Here is a 19336-nt window from a genome sequence, read left to right as displayed (position 1 = left end):
GCACGTGGCCGGTTTTTTCACTTTTAGGAAAACATGAGAAAAAAATCCGACCTCAGTAAATCTTTAAACCCCTGAAGGTAAGCGACCGCCTTGTAAACTCCAGTATTATGAGAACATACAAACTGGTACATGAAAAGCAAGCGTCGAGCGCGTCGTGGTAGAGTGGAAATAAGTACAAAACGTAGGTACCTATATATATTCTGTTAAGTGAAATAGAAGAATTGGGAATGTCTCCAAAAACTCCCAAACCCCCAAGTATTAAACTCCCAAAGTTAACAAAGCATTGAACAAAAGTCAAATTTAGAATCCATAAAGTTTATTTTAAACAAAAATGAGTTTGAGTTACTTTCATTAACGTTTTAATTGAATAAACAGTTGTTCAATTCACGCAGACGACACCTACGCCAAATACCTCACTTATTTTTCTAATAATTGCTTACAAAAGTAGATGTTACGTATGAAATATTGTCACTGTCAACAGAATAAGGGATTGATAAGGGCCTGGCATTTATGATACTTACTCCCTTAATATTAATCCGTACTTTATGTTCGTAACAAGCGAACGGATAACGTTGGCCGGAGTAATCTCATGGGTCCCGTAAGGTATTAAGCCGATTACTTACATTATACATCACGTTACAGAGTATATTTCCTGGGGAGAACAAAGATATTATTATGATCTCCATTCCATTCGCGTAGTTATTTTGGATCTCGATAAGTGTAACTACTGTTTGGGCTGAGGCGTGCGCTTAAAATGATGAAATAGCTATAGAAATAAAGTTACCCCGTTGACTGTGAGCACGGGGATAGCTTGTCTGAGAAGAGACACTTAGTAAAGGTAGGTAAATAGGTATGAAGGTAGGTAGGTATGATATTTTTAGGATGCAGATAGTGATACGATTAGGTACATAATATTGTACAGTCAACTTTCTCATTAATTAAGGTTATTTCCAAGAGAGACAATTTTTATTTTTTCCACTTTTTTGCCTTTAAGATAAAAACAGGAGTTACGAGACACCATGAGTTATAGGATATTTATTATATTTATACCTACGTCATTTAAGGTAATTTGAATTGAACTATTTACTCTGAATTAGAAAATTAATAGAGCAAAACAGTCTTTCAGTTTCAAGAAGTTTGTTTCAGTCAAGAGTGTAGTAAAAGTAAAGTAAGGTAAGCTGTTCTCGTATGTATTTATCTACTTATAATAAGTACGGGTCTATGTGGGTCAATAGCACTTTGTCAGAACTATCATGACTTGTGAGTTATGATTGATGAGCTCCACGCTTGGGCAGCCTACTGTATAAACATGATAGACAGGTAAATAATTCACAAAATGAGGTCAAGTCGAAAATTAAAGCCGGCAGCCCGGCATTACCCCGTCAATTAGCGTTACGGCACACCTCGGACACTGGCGATCAAATGTATGAAACAAACGCGTTCCTACGCACACAGCCTAAGCTCGTGTAGGTGAACGCGAACCATGCTTGTGTGAGTGAGATAAGACATTGTAGGGTAACTGAGAGGTAACCGAGAGCGGGTCTCAGAGGGTGGGCGGCACTTTCAACGGGAGGCAGGGAGCAGAGTTGTGCCGTCTCGAGAAAGTTCTCCGTTTACTATGGGAAATATTCTCGAGCGAGAACGTTCCCCATACAAAACAGAGAACGTTCTCGAGAACGGCACAACTCTAGCAGGGAGCGTCCATACTGTATGCTAGTACTCTTTATTATACTGTGGTTACGGCCTGGCCACGACATTGGTATAAGGCGACTCGCGGGGCGGCTGGCGACGCGATAAACGCGAGCGACCGCCAGGCATGCCACGTACTTTCAGTAGCGGCGGCAGCGACTAGGAGCGGCTGGGGCGTATACGTATTTAAAACATGTTTGTTTTTTCAAAAGTGGCACATCAGTGCCTATAATAGCAACTTGTACTTACAGGAGAGAAGGGCTGGGCTGTTGTTTTTGCGACTTAACGCGCGCCTTAGACCAATGTCGTGGCCAGGCCGTTACCAGGTCAGATTTCCTATTTTACGGGATATCCACATTAAAAATAGGAGACTCGCGGTTATAATTTAGAAACGTACGTACTTTTAATACTAATCATTATGTTATATTTGCTTGAAATCAACATATCTGTAAGTACTACTTAACGGTACTGCTCTGTATTTGAGGGATATTGGTAATAAAGACAAGATGAGCATAACTTCTGCTTGCCGCGCCTGGTACCGCCTCGCCATAGATACCTTCAGCTCTGCTTTGTATATTTACTCACCAGATATAGTCCTATGCACTCGCACATGATGTCCCAGCGGCGCCACCAGTGCCTGCGCGGGCGCCGCTAGCGACAGCAGCACCGTGTCGTGCGACACTCGCGACACGCGCGCCACTCGACACGACACGGAGCGCGGCGTCGACACCCGGCTTGCCGCGCCCGCCACCGCTTCCCCACAGGTCTTCCACAAGCCCGGCTCCGCTTTGTGTGATATCACCTATATGTTGAAGAAAGGAAATATTGAAATATTTATACTCCCCGCCACTGGAATGCATATACCATACCACAGTTGATGTAGACTTGCAGAGCGATCATAATTTCGGAAGCGGATATTTGGATATTGAAATACCAATGCGACCCCGTTAACTATTAATTGGATCCGATGTAGACATATGACTGTAGTTAGCAATACCGATAAAATTTTAAAATCTTACCATACGACGAATACGAGTAGGTTGTAAAAGTGCCTATTCAATCTGCATTATAAAGTTTATACTGAGTTACGTCCGGTCTGGTGACTCTGGTGGTATCGTAAAAAACGTATGAAAAATTCAAGGAAGCTTTTATAATACCCAGCGCTTAAACTTTTATGAAGCGACATTTTCAAATTGGTTTTCTTGCTAATACGATAACAAATATACTTTTACCACGAAATGAACGCCGAAAAATGTCTACTTTAAAACGCATAAATATACGAACCTCGATTTTCCCGCTTTCAGCATACACTCGCAGCTGTAATGATTCTAACAACTTCGCCTCGGGAACTAATTTGAGTGTTCGCACCCAGCCGTTAATGGCTACTTCAACAAACAATATCCCTTCAATGATCCTCGCACAGCCGCCCGGGTTCGCCAGAGGCCCCGTGTATACCGACAACGTCAGTTTAGCAGACGTTTGAATCCAATCAAAGCGGAGAGGCGAAGGGGCGGTGACACTTTTTTCCGACGTTTTGACAGGGCTGGCAGCTGCTCTCCGACTTATTGACACTGGTAGATCGCTGGATTGTATTAAACTCTGCATTATTTTGCTTGGCGGGCTGCCTTTAACGTTCTCTTCGCTCTTTGCCGAATTTTTTTTTCTAACAGGGGTAATACAATTTGCAAGATTTTCCATGGACTTTCTGACGAGCTCTTGCGCTTTGGAGGGTTCCCTTAGACGGTTTTCTGATTTGGGGGAGGGAGTGAATGGACCGAAGAGTTCCTCCGCGTCTGGCCTGTCCAGTCGTAGCGGTCCCACGAGGCATTTTGCGAGAAGGGAATCGTAGTTAACCCATGGATGTACTTTATCAAATAGTTGAGTAGCGTCTATTCCTGCTCCGCGCATTAATTCCTCTGGGCCTAAATACAGAACAAAATTGTAAGTAGGTGTAATTCCATGGAGAACTTTAGAAATATTCAAAAGCGTCAAAGTAAATCTTACCTCCAGGGTGATAAGGCAAATAATGTGTAATGTTGTACACACGACCTCGTATAGCTAACCAGGCGTCATCTGAAAACACAATAGCTCGTAAATGACAATATCAAGTCGGGTTAGTTCGCATGAACAGTATTATACAAGTGACACTAACTTTGCGTATTATGCGCGGCGAGTTCGTCCGGCGACACGGGCCGCATACGGCCGCCGACGCCCGTGAGGTCTTTCCCGGAGTTGCCGAGCCGGATCCAGTCCATCAGACTGTGTCCGGGCTGCAGTGCGCATTTGTTCCTGGGATTGCCTGCAACAAACAAAAACGAAAGCCTTTAAACGAAGTGATTATTAGAGATGCGTACCAAAGATTATTACTTATATATACCTAGGGGCTGTTCATAAATTACGTCATCTATTTTTGACGATTTTTGACCCCCCCCCCCTAAAATCATCCAAAAATCATGCTTCGAATGACCCCGTTTCTTCCTACGTCATGCTACCATCATCCGATGTCCAGACCCCCCTCCCCCAATTTGAAATGACGTAATTTATGAATAGCCCCCTACACACTTTTTAGGGTTCCGTAGCCAAATGGCAAAAAACGGAACCCTTATAGATTCGTCATGTCTGTCTGTCTGTCTGTCCGTCTGTCCGTCTGTCTGTCCGTCCGTATGTCACAGCCACTTTTCTCCGAAACTATAAGAACTATACTGTTGAAACTTGGTAAGTAGATGTATTCTGTGAACCGCATTAAGATTTTCACACAAAAATAGAAAAAAAACAATAAATTTTTGGGGTTCCCCATACTTCGAACTGAAACTCAAAAATTTTTTTTTCGTCAAACCCATACGTGTGGGGTATCTATGGATAGGTCTTCAAAAATGATATTGAGGTTTCTAATATAATTTTTTTCTAAACTGAATAGTTTGCGCGAGAGACACTTCCAAAGTGGTAAAATGTGTGTCCCCCCCCCTGTAACTTCTAAAATAAGAGAATGATAAAACTAAAAAAAATATATGATGTACATTACCATGTAAACTTCCACCGAAAATTGGTTTGAACGAGATCTAGTAAGTAGTTTTTTTTTATACGTCATAAATCGCCTAAATACGGAACCCTTCATGGGCGAGTCCGACTCGCACTTGGCCGCTTTTTTATGAAACTTGGTAAGTTTGTTTTTAAGATCCATGTACCGAAAAAAAAAATAACATTCCACAGCACCCTCCCAGTTGTGGTAGAGATTGACAAAGTGACTTCCTAGTTCCTACTGATGCGCATGTATGTGTTTACGTTAGGTACAATAAACTAATATTTTTACTTACAGCTGTTTAGACAGCTCGCTGATATTTATTTCCAAGAAATTTCATTGCCTTTTGTTTAACAGGTGTTTTGGTAATAGACTATTTTTTACGAGCTCTAAACAGGAATAATCTTGGATAATACAACAGTTTATTTATGCGAAATAAATTAACTCTGTATTTACCTTTCTCCTAAGACGCTTATTGTTCATTCGTCCATTAAATTGGACGTCGAGTAATACCTAATGCTTATTTGATTTTCCTCAAAGGGCATTTGTAAATTCAATCCAGACCTCTAACCCCTATCTAAATCGTAATTTGGTTTTGAATAGCTTTTGTATAGGTACTCTAAGCGGGCGGTGTCAAATTTACATTTCCAATTAATTCATATAAATAATAACCCAAGTAATGGACAGTGTGACAGGAACCCCAGGAACGTTAATCTAGGTTCCAGTTTTCATGAACAAATAATGGTCATTTATATTTATTCATATTTATACAAATAAATACGGCTTGTGGGGTGATTTTTAACCGGGATAATATTTTTAGTTGTTAGCTCAGTAACCAAGCTTAAGCAGTTTTCGCTGGATTCCGTCAGAAGAGTGAGAACAAACTACAAAGCTGACAACAATATAGCAGCTAATTTTCAAGGTAAGTACTATAAATATGAATAAATTCTAACTTTGGGAGGATCCTGTGTTTACCTTGTGTATTTAATAAATTCGTGTGACTTTTTTAATTAATTTGTGAATCGATTTTTCGTTTGTGTATGTAAACATAACTTCACTGGTTAGCGTTTGTGAACAAATGGTCAAAAAATCAAAGCTCCCTTAAGTTATGTTATGAGACCTTCAAAGTTCCCTTTTTCCTCTCAATACCAATCAAATTAGTATTGTACTATTGACTTTTCGAACATCTGATTTGTTCAGTTCTGCCTGGTTCAGATGTCTTATTAATGGAGCGGCCCTCATTGATTACTTACTTGCTAATAAGAACAATTTGATGAAGAATTTTTAAAGGAACAAAAGTTTAAATTATATCACAGAATAAATAATATGTAGTACCTACTATGTACAGAAGACTCACTCTCTAACAAAACGCGTCTGTTACGATCAGCACAGATATGGCCGCTAGGTGGCGACAGCGCCACGCGCGGCTTATGGCATTCCCTAAAATTGGGGCCGAACGGATGTACTTTTAGCTACCTGTAGCAAAGCGACGAAATCGCGGAGTGAGACACGCCTGATTATATTAAGAAAATCATGAAGTACCTACAATATAGCGTGGAACAAAGATGTCGAGATATAAAGGCTGAATTGTGTGGCAATGTGTGGCAGTAACGGGTCCATATAACTCCCTCGACAGTTCCCCTCATGTCCGATATCATATTGCCGTCGACTTTTAGACGTCCCACAGGGCTTTCTTTTAGGATAAAATATATAGGCTATTACGTTAATCTTCCACATTAAGTAGGTGCCTTGAGACAGACACTAACCGATGGCCCATCTACTTACGTGTTCGCCGTCGGATTTTTATTGACTATTCGACAGTCTTTGAGCTATGCTACAAAGTAGGATAATCGACAGTCTTTGCTACAACGTAGGACGACAGACTTTATTGAATTTACTTGTAGTTCCCGATAGCTACAATAAGTAGTTGATGTTAGTTTGTAAATTAGCAACCTAAGTAAATACTGCTTAGAACCCGGCCGTAGGGACTGTTTCAACATTTATAGGGGTAAATCGTATACACTTCTTAGCTTGAGTGATTTTGGTCCTTTTTGGACATTTTACTATCGATGCCGTAGGATCTAATGTTCAGCCAGTGTAGCTCGAGCAATAAGTAAACTTTCGTTAAGTTACATGTTATATGTGGCACCATTAGAGGCGCCTGAAAGTAATGAGTCCCAAACTTCTCTGTTACGAATCGATATTGGGTAACTTAATTGAGAACGACGAAATTTCTCAGCTTTGACTATTTAAGTTCTGGACTGAAATAGATTACAGCTCAACAGGAAAGGTGATTTGTTAATTAGGATTTCAGTACTTAATATTGTTTGACTAATTAAGCTAGAGTGGTAGTAAGTAGATGTTTGACATTTCGTTTGTGTTTTATAACAAGCAATTTACTAAATGAATCGACACCTCATTCGCTAATATTGGCTCAAAAATCGGAGTAAATTAGATTTGACGCTAAATATACCAGCCTACAGTTTAATTTTTTGCTCGTATTACACACCCACCCGGCAATTAGGGAATATTTCGTTTGTCTATTTTTACCCCACCCGTCCCCAGTTATCCCAATCGATGGACAAATTTTATTTTTAGCTCATCATTATATGTATTATAGCTGGTCAACCAAATCTTGTCAGTAAAAAAACTCAAATTTTCTATGGGACGATATCCCTTCGCGCCTACATTTTTCAATTTTGCCGCCTTTTTCTACTGTCAAGATCTGGTTGACCAAGTATATGTATTATACACTAATCACATCATAGTTATAAGTGTAAAAAGTTACCAAAGCAATTTTAGAGATAATTATATAACCTACATATGTTATATTTTTCAAGAGCCGACTTGGCTGATTGTTTAGAGGATGAATTTAACGCTGAATTCTTTATAGGTTTTTGCGCCGCGTCATGAACACGCTTATTCACGCTCTTATCGTTTGTAGACGGAGGTTCATATAATAAACAAAAGATGCGATGATATTAACAAATATATTATAAGTTACTTAATATTTAGAAGTACCTATATAATTTCATTTTTATGACAAAACCTAATCATCAAAATTCAAGGATTGTGTTCTATCAGAACGATATAGCCAAATAGTTTGCATATTTTGAATCCGGTTAAAAGAATATAAAACGCACACCATTTCAACTGACGAAAGCAATTAAGTACGAGTTCCGACGCAGACAACTAGCTATTATTAGGTAAGTTGGAGCAATGTGAACACTTGAACTTCAGGCTCACAAGCGCACATCTAATAGAAGTGGAAAGTGAAGCACTAGCTTTGTGATTTGTGTAGTAGAAAACCGGTGTAAAATAGATAGGTACTTTAAAAAAGGTGGGATCTTTTGTCAATCCGACCTTTCAATAATGCTTTGTTCAATGATATGATTTTGTCAAGTCTATTTTAATAAACATAGAGTCGGAAAGAGAAGAGTCGTGGAATGTATGGGGCCCAATACATCTCACGACTCTTTCCGAACAGACTCTTGCATGCAAATTATAAAAAAAATTACAACACAGCTAAAAAATAATGCAAATAAATTAAACAAAAATACATAATACAAAGATCAGAAATAATGATGACATACGCTTTTGTATTTATAAAATTGAAACAAAGAATTTAATTAAATAATAGGTATAGGTAGGTATTTATTCCAAGTTATCTCTTTTACAGTAGACTGATTTCCATTTTTAAACATTCGTGCACCGAAATCGCCGGGGTATGCTAATAAGTACTTGCCAAAACTGAAACAAAACTCCGTTCAGATTTAGGTTGAATTTAATTAAACAAGTGTCTTTTGAAATTCCATGGGTACGTTTCATATTCTTACAAATATATCATTAAATTTGCAGAAATCATATTATATTATACATATTTCCGTTTTTGTTGGTCGTGACGTGACTATGACTATATATAAAAGCATGAAGAGGTTATAAACTATATGATATATATATATATATGATAAATACTGCTAAACATATCAATTCACAAACATACTAGGTATTAACATTCCATCCAATGCGTCTAAATATCTTTCAAACATATAATCAAAATAAAGACTCGTATGAAAACACGCTTTCGTCAGCTCCGCATAAAAGAAAATAAGCAGCATCCGAACACAAACAAGATTAAAGGATAACATGGAACAAGCTCCGCCAACATACCGGATTAATCTAAATATTAACGCTATAAAGTACTCCGTTATACTCGTATTGCGTTAGTATACGCTGTTTCACGTAAGTGCCTATTAAACAAAGGCTAGACGTTCAGTAAATACTGTCGTCCGTAACTATAATGAAAACTGATTTTTAATATGGTATATTCTGTGATAATACAGTACATAGGTACGCTGATCTTGTAATTAACTTGTATAATTACGGGGGTGAGTAAGTCATTCCCCAAATAAGTTTTTGTCAAAATTTTCATTTTTGGTACAAGCTTTTATCGCTGACTGTACTTTTCTTACGACAGACAACTAATACTCATCGAGACAATTCTAAAAACCCCTATTTAACACAATTAGGTTGCGTTGTTTCATCACAGAGTTCCCATGGCCACCTCCTGTCTCCATCATCAGATCAGCTCGATGGTACCATAATATTGCATTGTCACCCGACTTACATGTGTATGCAAAATTTCAGCTCAATCGGAAACCGGGAAGTGGATCAAATATAACTTGCAAGATTCCATTACATAGTTAGTTACATAAAGGTCGACCTAATAAAAGCTTGTTAAAAACGAACCGAGTCACCAGGCAAACAAAGTTTGGTGAATCTAAAGTGTCATTTCACACGCATTAATAAGTATTCAATATTTGCATCAAGTACACGGTCAATAGACCACAATCTTACTGCACGTCAGCCTTCGCCTTACACGGATAGAAACTATTATTTGGGGAAAGTAAGGTGTGGCTTTCTTTGTCCACGTTTACTTTCATCGTTAAAAGAAAAAGCTCTCGCGTAAAACGAACACCGCAAGGGTTTCCTTTATTAGGGTCTTATCTACTCTCTTCGGTCGTTCAAAAAAGACTAATCGTGTACCGTAGTCCGTACGAAACAAGGAAAACATAATTCCATGCGTGATCCAAGAAAAGGTTTTTTTTCGCTAAATCACTTATTGTTTTCCTCGTACAGATAAAATAAAGATAAAAGAGAAAAATAAGGTGTTATGTTAATACGTTCCCGAAATGTTTGAACAAACACTCGAAATAGGACGTGTATTTAAGAGATTTCGATGGAGGAAAACAGTATGCGAAAACCAACACATTACATTTGTAAAGACGGTATGTACTTAACTCCCTAATTCGCATTGGGCTAGCGTGGGAAGTGCCTTAATAATGATAATAAAAGATGGCGATGATATAAGAATAACTTTAAAGTACCTAAACAAGAATATAAAATAGTGAAAGGCTTGTCTGAGTACTACTCATCTATACCTATGTATCTGAGAACTTTTTCCTGAAATACGTCGATGTATATCTTAATATTAAGGCAGAACTAAAGGATGACTCACGCTAGGCCGGGCCGGGTCCAGGCCGAGGCGTCCGACCCAACATGTCACTTTCATATGACAGCTGATCGGTGATCAACTGATCACTTGGTGCCTTCCATAGAAAACGAAGCGCCGGAAGAGGGTCTAGCGTGAGTGATCCTAAACTCTATTACTTTTATTGCCTTATCTATCAACCGTACCATCATCAAAATGAATGTTCGCGCCGAGTGAGCGCCTAATGAGCAACACCGCCTCGGCCGTGGAAAACTGCCTACTAACCACTCCCTGATAACTGGGACATTTATAAAGGCGGGATTTAATGCCAAGCCGGATTTACGACGTCAGCGTGAATATTTTTCCACAAATCATTGAAACTGGTGGCCTTATTCGTCCGAAAAACTACACGTATTTTCAGCTAAACGCTAAATCTGCTTTCACGTATTGTAGCATGACCTTATTTCCACTTGAGCGGATTATTTCGAATGCGATTCTTGTACGTGTACGAGAGCAAAAACGAACAAAGAATTCAGGGACGAAGATTGAGAAAAAGTCCGGGAATTTAATTGAAGTAGTGAAACGTAACGTAAATAAATAGAAGGCTCTGAAGGGATTCGTCTTAATCTGTTTGCCAGCCCGTAATGAGGAGGCGTGAATATACAAATTGAAATTTTCGCAATCGAATTACGACTGCAATTCTGGTGAGTGATTGTAGCTTCGGGGAATGCGGTTTTAAGCAAAGTACGTTTTATTGAATGAACGGGTTGCCGGCATTCTATTGGACGACCACAATAGCTACAATATGGATCGGTTAGCGTTGGTTATAATAAATGAATTTTATTTTTATCATTCCGGACAATCGATCCGACTATCCGACCCTCGTGCCGCGCCGGTGAATAAAAGATGAGTTTGCAAATGCGATAATCCGATGGATGCCGGACTGATTTCACGTGGATTTCACTGGACCAAAAATACGCTCTCCTGAAAGTTGTAACAGATTTTTTGGATTCACACTTATTGTAAGGGACTTCTTATACTTATAAGTAAAAGTTTTACTTACTTCAAAGTACAGAAAATGTTAATATAATGCATTGTGAAACGGTGTTTACGAATTGTAATGCCATCACGTGTAGCTTTACGGTTGATTAAATTACGACTGAAGAGCAAAGCTTCGGGGCCATTTTTCATATTTTTTCATTATTTTGACCTTATATCCTTAACAACATCAATGGTATTGCAAGTAAAATCCTATTGGAAACCAACCAGCAAAGCAAAAGCTGGAACGAGTAGTTTTGTAGTAGGTTGCCTCGAACGCATTTCTCCTCGGCACCCAACTAACACACCTGTTCAGGTACAGGCACAGGTAAACATGTAGCAATACAAACAGGTAAAACACTGATTTATTGTATTCTTGTACGAATTCGCATCCAGCCTGCAGCATACTCTAAACAGAATCGGAGCAAATATCAAGTTATCTGTGTGTGTATGTGACCGGCAAACTCAGTACGCTAAGCTATTTGCAATATTATTGAATCAGGGTTTACTTGAAAACATGCCGCTATAATGGAAGTGCTTTCATGTCCTCTAAACTTATTACTCGTACGAACTAGGACATGAGCCACATTATTTGGAGCGTCTATTTTTGGTATGTTAGCTTTCGGAAATTCTTGAAAGAATAATCGATTTGAAATTAATTTAAATATCAAATCTAGGTAATTATTTTTTTATCTGATCTTTATCGATCGTATCAACCTGGTCTAATTAAGAGATCACCGATCAACATTACCAATCTAAGACAGAGAAATGTGGCTAAGTAAAGTACCTTCAAAAATCTAAATAAATTCTATAGAAACCGCTTTAGGTACTTAATGTATTCCGTTAATGAAATCGTCTACGGTGAATTGTGTACAAAAATAACATTATTGGAGGTCTGCAGCAGCCGTCCGTATTTGAAACTTTGAGCCGTACATCGTAAAAGTTTACACGCGGCTAGATAAAACGCGCTCCCGTTTCCTTTCCATGCCGTAAAGAAAACGTAAAGCGTTTGCTCTAGAGCAACACTTTGTTTGTCAGACAACGAGCTATCGATCCTGTCAAGGGCTTACTCGATGTTATCCCAATCGCATTACGCTTCGATGAGATAGAAAGCGTATATTCCGGGCCTATAAGTAATATACGCTAGTGTTCATATTTGTCACACGCAGGAGACAAAATAATACGTGCCGACGCAAATCAGATAATGTGTCATTTTGGATAGCATCTGTAATCAGATATGGTAAATGTACGTTTGCTTAAATATATCTGCTACATAGGTACATAAGATTATACATATTTATTTATTTATAGTCCTCATCGTTTTCGATGACGACGATGCTATATAAATATTATGAACGTTGTCTAGCGTGAGCCCTAAGTGTACACGGTCAATGCAGCTGGCCAACTTTATTGTCATGCGTGCAATAGAGTATACATCATAAGTAATAATTATATCGTTTCCATTTAAATTCAGTGGATAAAAATATACAAAACTTTGCGTAGGTTCATCTTATCTTAACAATATCAAAACCTAGAGTTACTATAAAATATGGGTATCATTATAGGCGTGCCTGTAGATAATATTTGTAGAGTTTCCTCGATTCCTCCAGGCTTTCACCATTAAATAAATAAATAAATATTGGGGGACAACGAATACAAAACTTCGAAATTTTGAAGTGGTTTTTAAATCAGATTTATTACTAGTGAGCTGCTTTGTATCTTTAATGAATTGACCTCTATTCATTGATGGTATCGTAAGTTTAATGAAAAGTGAAATCAACCAGAGTCGTAATTCGTTAAATTATAAATGATAAGTTTTATTACTACGAGTATTGGAACAAAGTTCGCAATTGCAATTTACTTAACTTTAATAGTAGACGAACAGTCAACAGAAACGGTTATTTTATTAACGTATTTGTTTCAGCCACGTGCTGAAATACGGTAAATAACTGATACAACAGTCCCTGTTTATGAAATATATTGACATTTCATACACGAACCGAACATGGTTGTTACGTTTCTCCTCTGCAAAGTTAAAGCTTTCAATCCAAACTAAATAATCCTCTTATATAGTGCTTATCCGATTTCATAAAGTGAAAATAAAAGAAACCACCCCATTTATATTTCTATTTAAACATAACTGTAGACATGATTAATGGACCTAACCTAACTTTCTTAATAATCGGGAAGGAAAATGTTTGAGAAAAGGCTTGTTCGTAAAACATGTAAGTACAAAAAAAAGAAAAAAAAAACAGACATCGGGATATTTTTATTTCCATATAACAGCCCAAGAAACATTACATAGAGTCTGGGCGGAAAGAGGAGAGTCGTGAAATGTATGGAGACCAATACATTCCACGACTCTTCTCTTTCCGCACAGACTCTACCCTCAAAGTTCTATGTCGAAATATTTGAGAATCGTTTGTATTTAAATAAAGTGTGATTTTGGCAGTGTAAAAAAGTGCCGATTATGTTATCACATGGATAACGCCCTCAATTTTACCCTTAAACACAGACAAGAGAGTTAATAAGATACAGTATCTATAGGTACCCTAAGGTAGAGGGCACTTGTATGGAAAAAAAATTTTTTTTTTCGTTGATTCAATTCTACTAATAGTGCGGAAAAGTTGCCATATGGTGAGAGTATATTGTGTGATTTTTTATATGTTTTATGACGTTATCTTGTGCCACCGCATCATGTTCAAAATATAAAAAAAGTGGAAAAACGTGACACGTGTACATGTAACCTATACACACATGTACCAACTCTAGTCTTATAGTTAATCCTAAAATATTGATAACTTTTGCCAAGCTAAAGCTAACCGCAAATGGCGAGACTACGGCCTCAACCAAATGACGCCTTGACTTACGTTACGTTAGAAATAGGCGCTGCCTACTGAACTCTAATTTCACCCGCTTGCCTAGTTTAAAACTATATAGATATGGCGCTTTAGAGAATCGACGACGCAAAGGGAAATCAAGCTAACTGTTTTAGTTTCACTAACAGAACTTATAAATAGGTCATGCAAAATTCGTATTTGATGTCTCAAACTATTATAACAGTCTATCCGTTAAAATAACAGTTGCCGCGTCGTAAAATACAGAACTATTATCAACGAAGACCGTCAAAGTGTTGTGAGATGAGCGCTCAAGTTCGTTGATAAAGAGATTCGGAACGGTTTGAAACACGCCGAGGGATATTCGAATTGAATAACTACATAGTATAAAACAAAGTCGCTTCCCTGTCTATCTGTCTGTGTGTATGCTTAGATCTTTAAAACTCCGCAACGGATTTTAATGTTTTTTTTAATAGATAGAGTGATTCAAGAGGAAGGTTTATGTATAATTTGTTAACCCGTGCGAAGCCGGGGCGGGTCGCTAGTTTATGATAAAAGCCGATGCAAGGTGAATTTGAACTCATTCTACGATTAATTTGCATGTTATGGAGTATATCCTTAGTGAACCATGTCCGGGATTAATGTAAACGGATTGAGTTTGGCAAACCGTCACGCTACTTCCGTCACAGAGTTAATTACGTCGGATCGATGGGTTCCTTGTTGACATCCTCGCCCAGACTCCCCATTAGTAGCGTTGATGAAGAACCGCAGGCAACACACATGCCTTTTTTAATCGTCCAACCCTACGCTTTGGAGATGGATCCTAAACCATTTTTTCTACTCCCGTACTTTTATTTGTCATTTAAAGGGTCGCGCACAAACCTTTAAAACCTTACCTTATAGTTGTCAAGACAGTCTTTAGTCTTTAGTCTATTCCCCAAAAAAGCATTTGTGCATACACGCAGTATCTTTTTGCACTTTTTAGATACTTCGTGTAATGACCACTTAAAAAATATTGAATGAAATACAATGTTGCTAACCTTATTGGGTTCGGCCTCGCCTCAAATTGTTACTCACGCAACTCGCCTTTTTTGACCACTCTTAAACAACGGTTGCATAAAATACTATTAATAACAGACTTTTTCGCGGGGTTTGACATCAGTTGCATAAAAAAACACGCAAGTAAGTATAACAGGTTGGCACTTATTGGCTAGCAAAGGGCTGGTATTATTTCGCGGATATATTATTGTTTCAGTTCAGCAATTTTTGTTAGTGTAGAGTTCATGCGCCCGCAGGCAGCGTTTCTGTTCTAGTAAATGTAACTTGGCCAGACTCACAGCCGTGTTCCGATATGAGCGCCAGTCTGGTGGCGCATGACGTCATAAATGAACCATCTAGTGGGCGCATAAGTGATCTATGGCTGACGTATAACATATCCGACCATGTGATACCGCGGTGACAGTGATTAGGAAACTGATAACTTTAAGCCGATAGGAAATTACAACGGATGGGAACGCCAACGATCGTGAGCGATCAAACTTCAGCGCTAGGAATGATAAATTCGTATTGAATTAGGAATTCAATCATTAAAACTTTCAATAGCGTGGGACTTTATAGAATATGATTTACAAGTAAATGGGAAAACTCGTGAGTCGTACCTCGTAATTTTGTTTTAAATTTTTATTCAGATTAAGTTATAATGTTACTCCCTATTATTTGTGACATTTTTCCCTGTGTGATTCTTTTATTTAATGCCTTATTTATTCGTTCCCAAGTCGCTAAAATTAATATAATGAGTCATTATGTCATCATCTTCCTAGTGGCGTTTATACAGGGTGCTTCCTGTAACATGAGCAATAAATGAAACTGTAGGCTGTACTCCTCAAACTGACCAACATTTGTTCAGTAACTTTTGAAAATAACTCATTTTTTGATTTTTATTACACTTTAAAGTATATTCTAAGACGCAATGTATTGCACATTTTGTCATGTTTAAAGCGTGACAAGCAACGTCAAACACACTGATGTCAGCGTACATTGAAGGCAATATTTATTTTGTATGAAAAAGCGGAAGTGTAAAAGATTCATAATTTTTAAAAGTTGCTGAACAAATGTAGGTCAGTTTGAGGAGTGCAGCCTTTAGTTTAATTTATTGCTCCTGTTACAGGAAGCACCCTGTATATGGCCTTTTTTCCACGGCTCTCCTAGGGCTGCTGGGTTACAATGGGAAATTAAATCCCTACAAGTAGCGTAGTCTAATATGTTAAAAAAAAAACAAGGGCCACTTGATCCACCAATCCGAAAGTTAAACTTAGGTTTTAATAGAATAAGGTGAATACAGTTTCCTCACGATGTTGCCAATACATTTTTACTTATCTACCTATCTATTCATACCATTCATATGTATGAGTATTAATTTACGTAAAGTACGGAAGTACTAATCAATACTCGGTAGCATAATAATTACTCCCCGGTTTAATAAAGTCGAAAGATTAACCTTTAATATCATAAATCATAAATTCACTCAGAAAATTAAGTTCACATTTTCCTTTCGGCCGTTAATAGAGCATACATCCGTCAAGTCACGTCGGGGTAAGCCATTGCCTCATCCCCAGTGAAGTTAAGCGCTACGTGTAAGTTATTAAACAAGCGTCGGGTGGTCGAGCATGTAAGGAAGTTAGAATGAGAATCAGATAAGAAACGGCATGCAATTACTTCTACTGATCTTTCAAGTTACATTTAACAAAATTATAAGCTACTATTATCTTTCATACATAAAATAAAACAAAAACAAAAATAAAAAGCCTTTTATTTCCTGCTACAAATATGTTACATGGATGTATGTTTGGTTAGTTAGATATTAGTTTTTTTTTATTTTTTTTTATTTGGTTGTTAGTATTTTAGTTACTTAGTCTAAAGCAGGAACCCCTTAGGTGAAGGTCTATCCCAAAACTAGCCATTTTTCTCGGTCCTGATCAGTTTTTTGCCAGTTCGGCCCGGAGATTTTTCTTAAATCTTCATCCCAGCGTGCAGTTGGTTTTCCTTGTCGGCGTTTGCCATCAGGCCCTTTCCATGATGTTACTATTTTTGTCCATCTGCGGTCTTTCAGACGCGCCACGTGTCCAGCCCATCTCCATTTTAGCTTGCTTGCTTGAGCAAGAGCATCAATTGTTTTTATTTTTGCTCTTATTGTGCTGTGTCTTATCTTATATATCTTTTTCACATTCAGCATGCTGCGTTCCATTCCTCGCTGGCATGTGATTATTTTATTTTTTACCTTTTCGGTAAAATTCCATGTTTGGCATGCGTAAATTAAACTTGGTATAAGGCATGTGTCCATGACTTTCTTTTTTAATGTAATTGGCAATTCGCTTTTGAATATTTCTTTATAATTCCAGTATTTGTTCCATGTACTTTTGACTCTCCTCTCTATTTCTAGTTCGTTGTTTGTGCTGCTGAACCCAATCTGTTTCCCCAAATATATATAATGATCAACATATTCTAATGGTTTGCTGTCTAGTGTTATATTTAATTTTTTGTATTTATCTTTCATACATACAAAAAAAACATAAATAAATATACACAATAAAGGGGCCCCTAATTTAACAAAGACAATATAATAAGTATAATATCATCCTTTACTTTGCGATTCCCAAGCTCCTTTCTTGTTTATTACTCAGATGCGTTAGTAATTACTTAAGCATTCATGCCTAAATCCTGTCCCTTTCTGAAGCTGATATAATGAGATGAACAACAATTTTTCGGTGTCAACGGAAATGGCGTCCTTCGGCATTCGCCATTACCTTTTTCTCCCATTCAGGCATTTTTTATCTTTCCCGTGGAAAAATTGTAATTTCGGCCATATTAAGTTTCTCCAAACGCTTGGAATTTAAAGAAGGCAAATCAGATTGATGGAATACGAGTATCGTAGTTACCCATAATGGTGAATAAATATAGTATACAAACTAAAATAATATGGCATGTTCATAAGTGTTGTACATAGATAATGTATGTATGTCACTTTAGGTAACAGATTCAAATTATCCATGCCGTCTTACTTTGGTTGTATTTTTTTTTCAGTTGTCGTAATTGTTAATAAGTATATATGGTACCTATAAGTAGGTACTGAGATGATCTGTTAGATATAGTAAAAGTTTATTTTTGGCAAATTAAGTCATAATCTATTATTATATAAATCCTTTTCGGTTGATTTCGAGTTATCTTATCAACGTAATGCCTACCGCAAAATTACCTCAGCAAAGATAGCGTTGTTATTAAATTAAATATTGGTTCAAGGGATTCGGTGCGATAATGCTAAAAATAACTTGAGGGAAACTCAGAAACTCGGAGGGAAAGAAAACACTCTTCATCCCACCTGAAAAGGTAAAGGTGCCGTGAACTGAACTGCTAACTTTGAACAAACCAGAATCCGTCAATTGTTGATAGAAACCGTCAATCGATGAATTATTGGTATACAATTATGAAAGGGAGGCTATATGATCAAACAGTTTTAATTGGGATTTTTGAGTCAAAACTAGTTTTCACAAAGGGGCTTTGTGAAAAATAGTTTTCCCTAATAATTCAAAACTTGATTTCAGTAAAAACATTTTTTACTGGACGATGTAACACAAAAAACATCTAAGTAAAGATTATAAAATACTTAAAATCGGTTCTGGTCAGACATAGGAATCCGTGGGGCAAATTTTCTTGACAAGGGGACTTCCTATATCGATAAACTCATTGATCGATGCTCGTTCTATATACTAGTGATCACTCAATGGTTTGCTTGTAAAAATATGTTGTTATTAAATGTGTAAAAATCAAATAAAATAATAACTCAATTCGCTTTGATTGATAATCAATCAATAAAAGAGGTTGAGATAATATTGACTATTTCATAGTGTAATAAGTATTACGCCCTACCTTTATATAACCTAGCGATTATTTAAAATATGCTATGTGTGAATTTCATACTTGTCTTCAAAACAATAGTTACAAAAAACACACAATGTTGGGCGATCACTAGTATATAGAACGAGCATCGATAATTGAGTTTATCGATATAGGAAGTCCCTACCTATCAAGAAAATTTGTCCCACGGATTCCTGTCTGGTCTGGTCACGATATTTGGTCACGGTTAACCTAACGTTTCTACCCGCATCGCTCGTCATCGCACCTATATCTTTCGACTCTGCCGTTAACTGTGGAAAACGCGTTTTCACTAAAAAAACGGGTCTTTACGGTAACACATATACGTGTACT

The 19336-nt window shown here is 37.5% G+C and overlaps 1 protein-coding gene across 2 annotated transcripts in view; it reads right to left on the bottom strand.

Annotated features, from left to right (window-relative positions):
- The window catches only part of LOC134654082 (cytochrome b5 reductase 4), a 50474-nt gene that overhangs the window by 4015 nt on the left and 27123 nt on the right, over window positions 1–19336 (bottom strand). For both annotated transcript variants that reach the window (XM_063509499.1, XM_063509500.1), the window contains exons 2-5: window positions 3842–3988; window positions 3694–3762; window positions 2974–3611; window positions 2275–2491 (exon numbers count right to left, since the gene is read on the bottom strand). In XM_063509499.1, the coding sequence (XP_063365569.1) occupies window positions 2275–2491; window positions 2974–3611; window positions 3694–3762; window positions 3842–3988 (1071 nt within the window). The remainder of the gene's footprint in view (window positions 1–2274; window positions 2492–2973; window positions 3612–3693; window positions 3763–3841; window positions 3989–19336) is intronic.

The sequence above is a fragment of the Cydia amplana genome, chromosome 14 (assembly GCF_948474715.1).
Source record: "Cydia amplana chromosome 14, ilCydAmpl1.1, whole genome shotgun sequence".
NCBI classification, from domain to species: domain Eukaryota; kingdom Metazoa; phylum Arthropoda; class Insecta; order Lepidoptera; family Tortricidae; genus Cydia; species Cydia amplana.
This window is presented reverse-complemented; position numbering and strand designations above follow the sequence as displayed.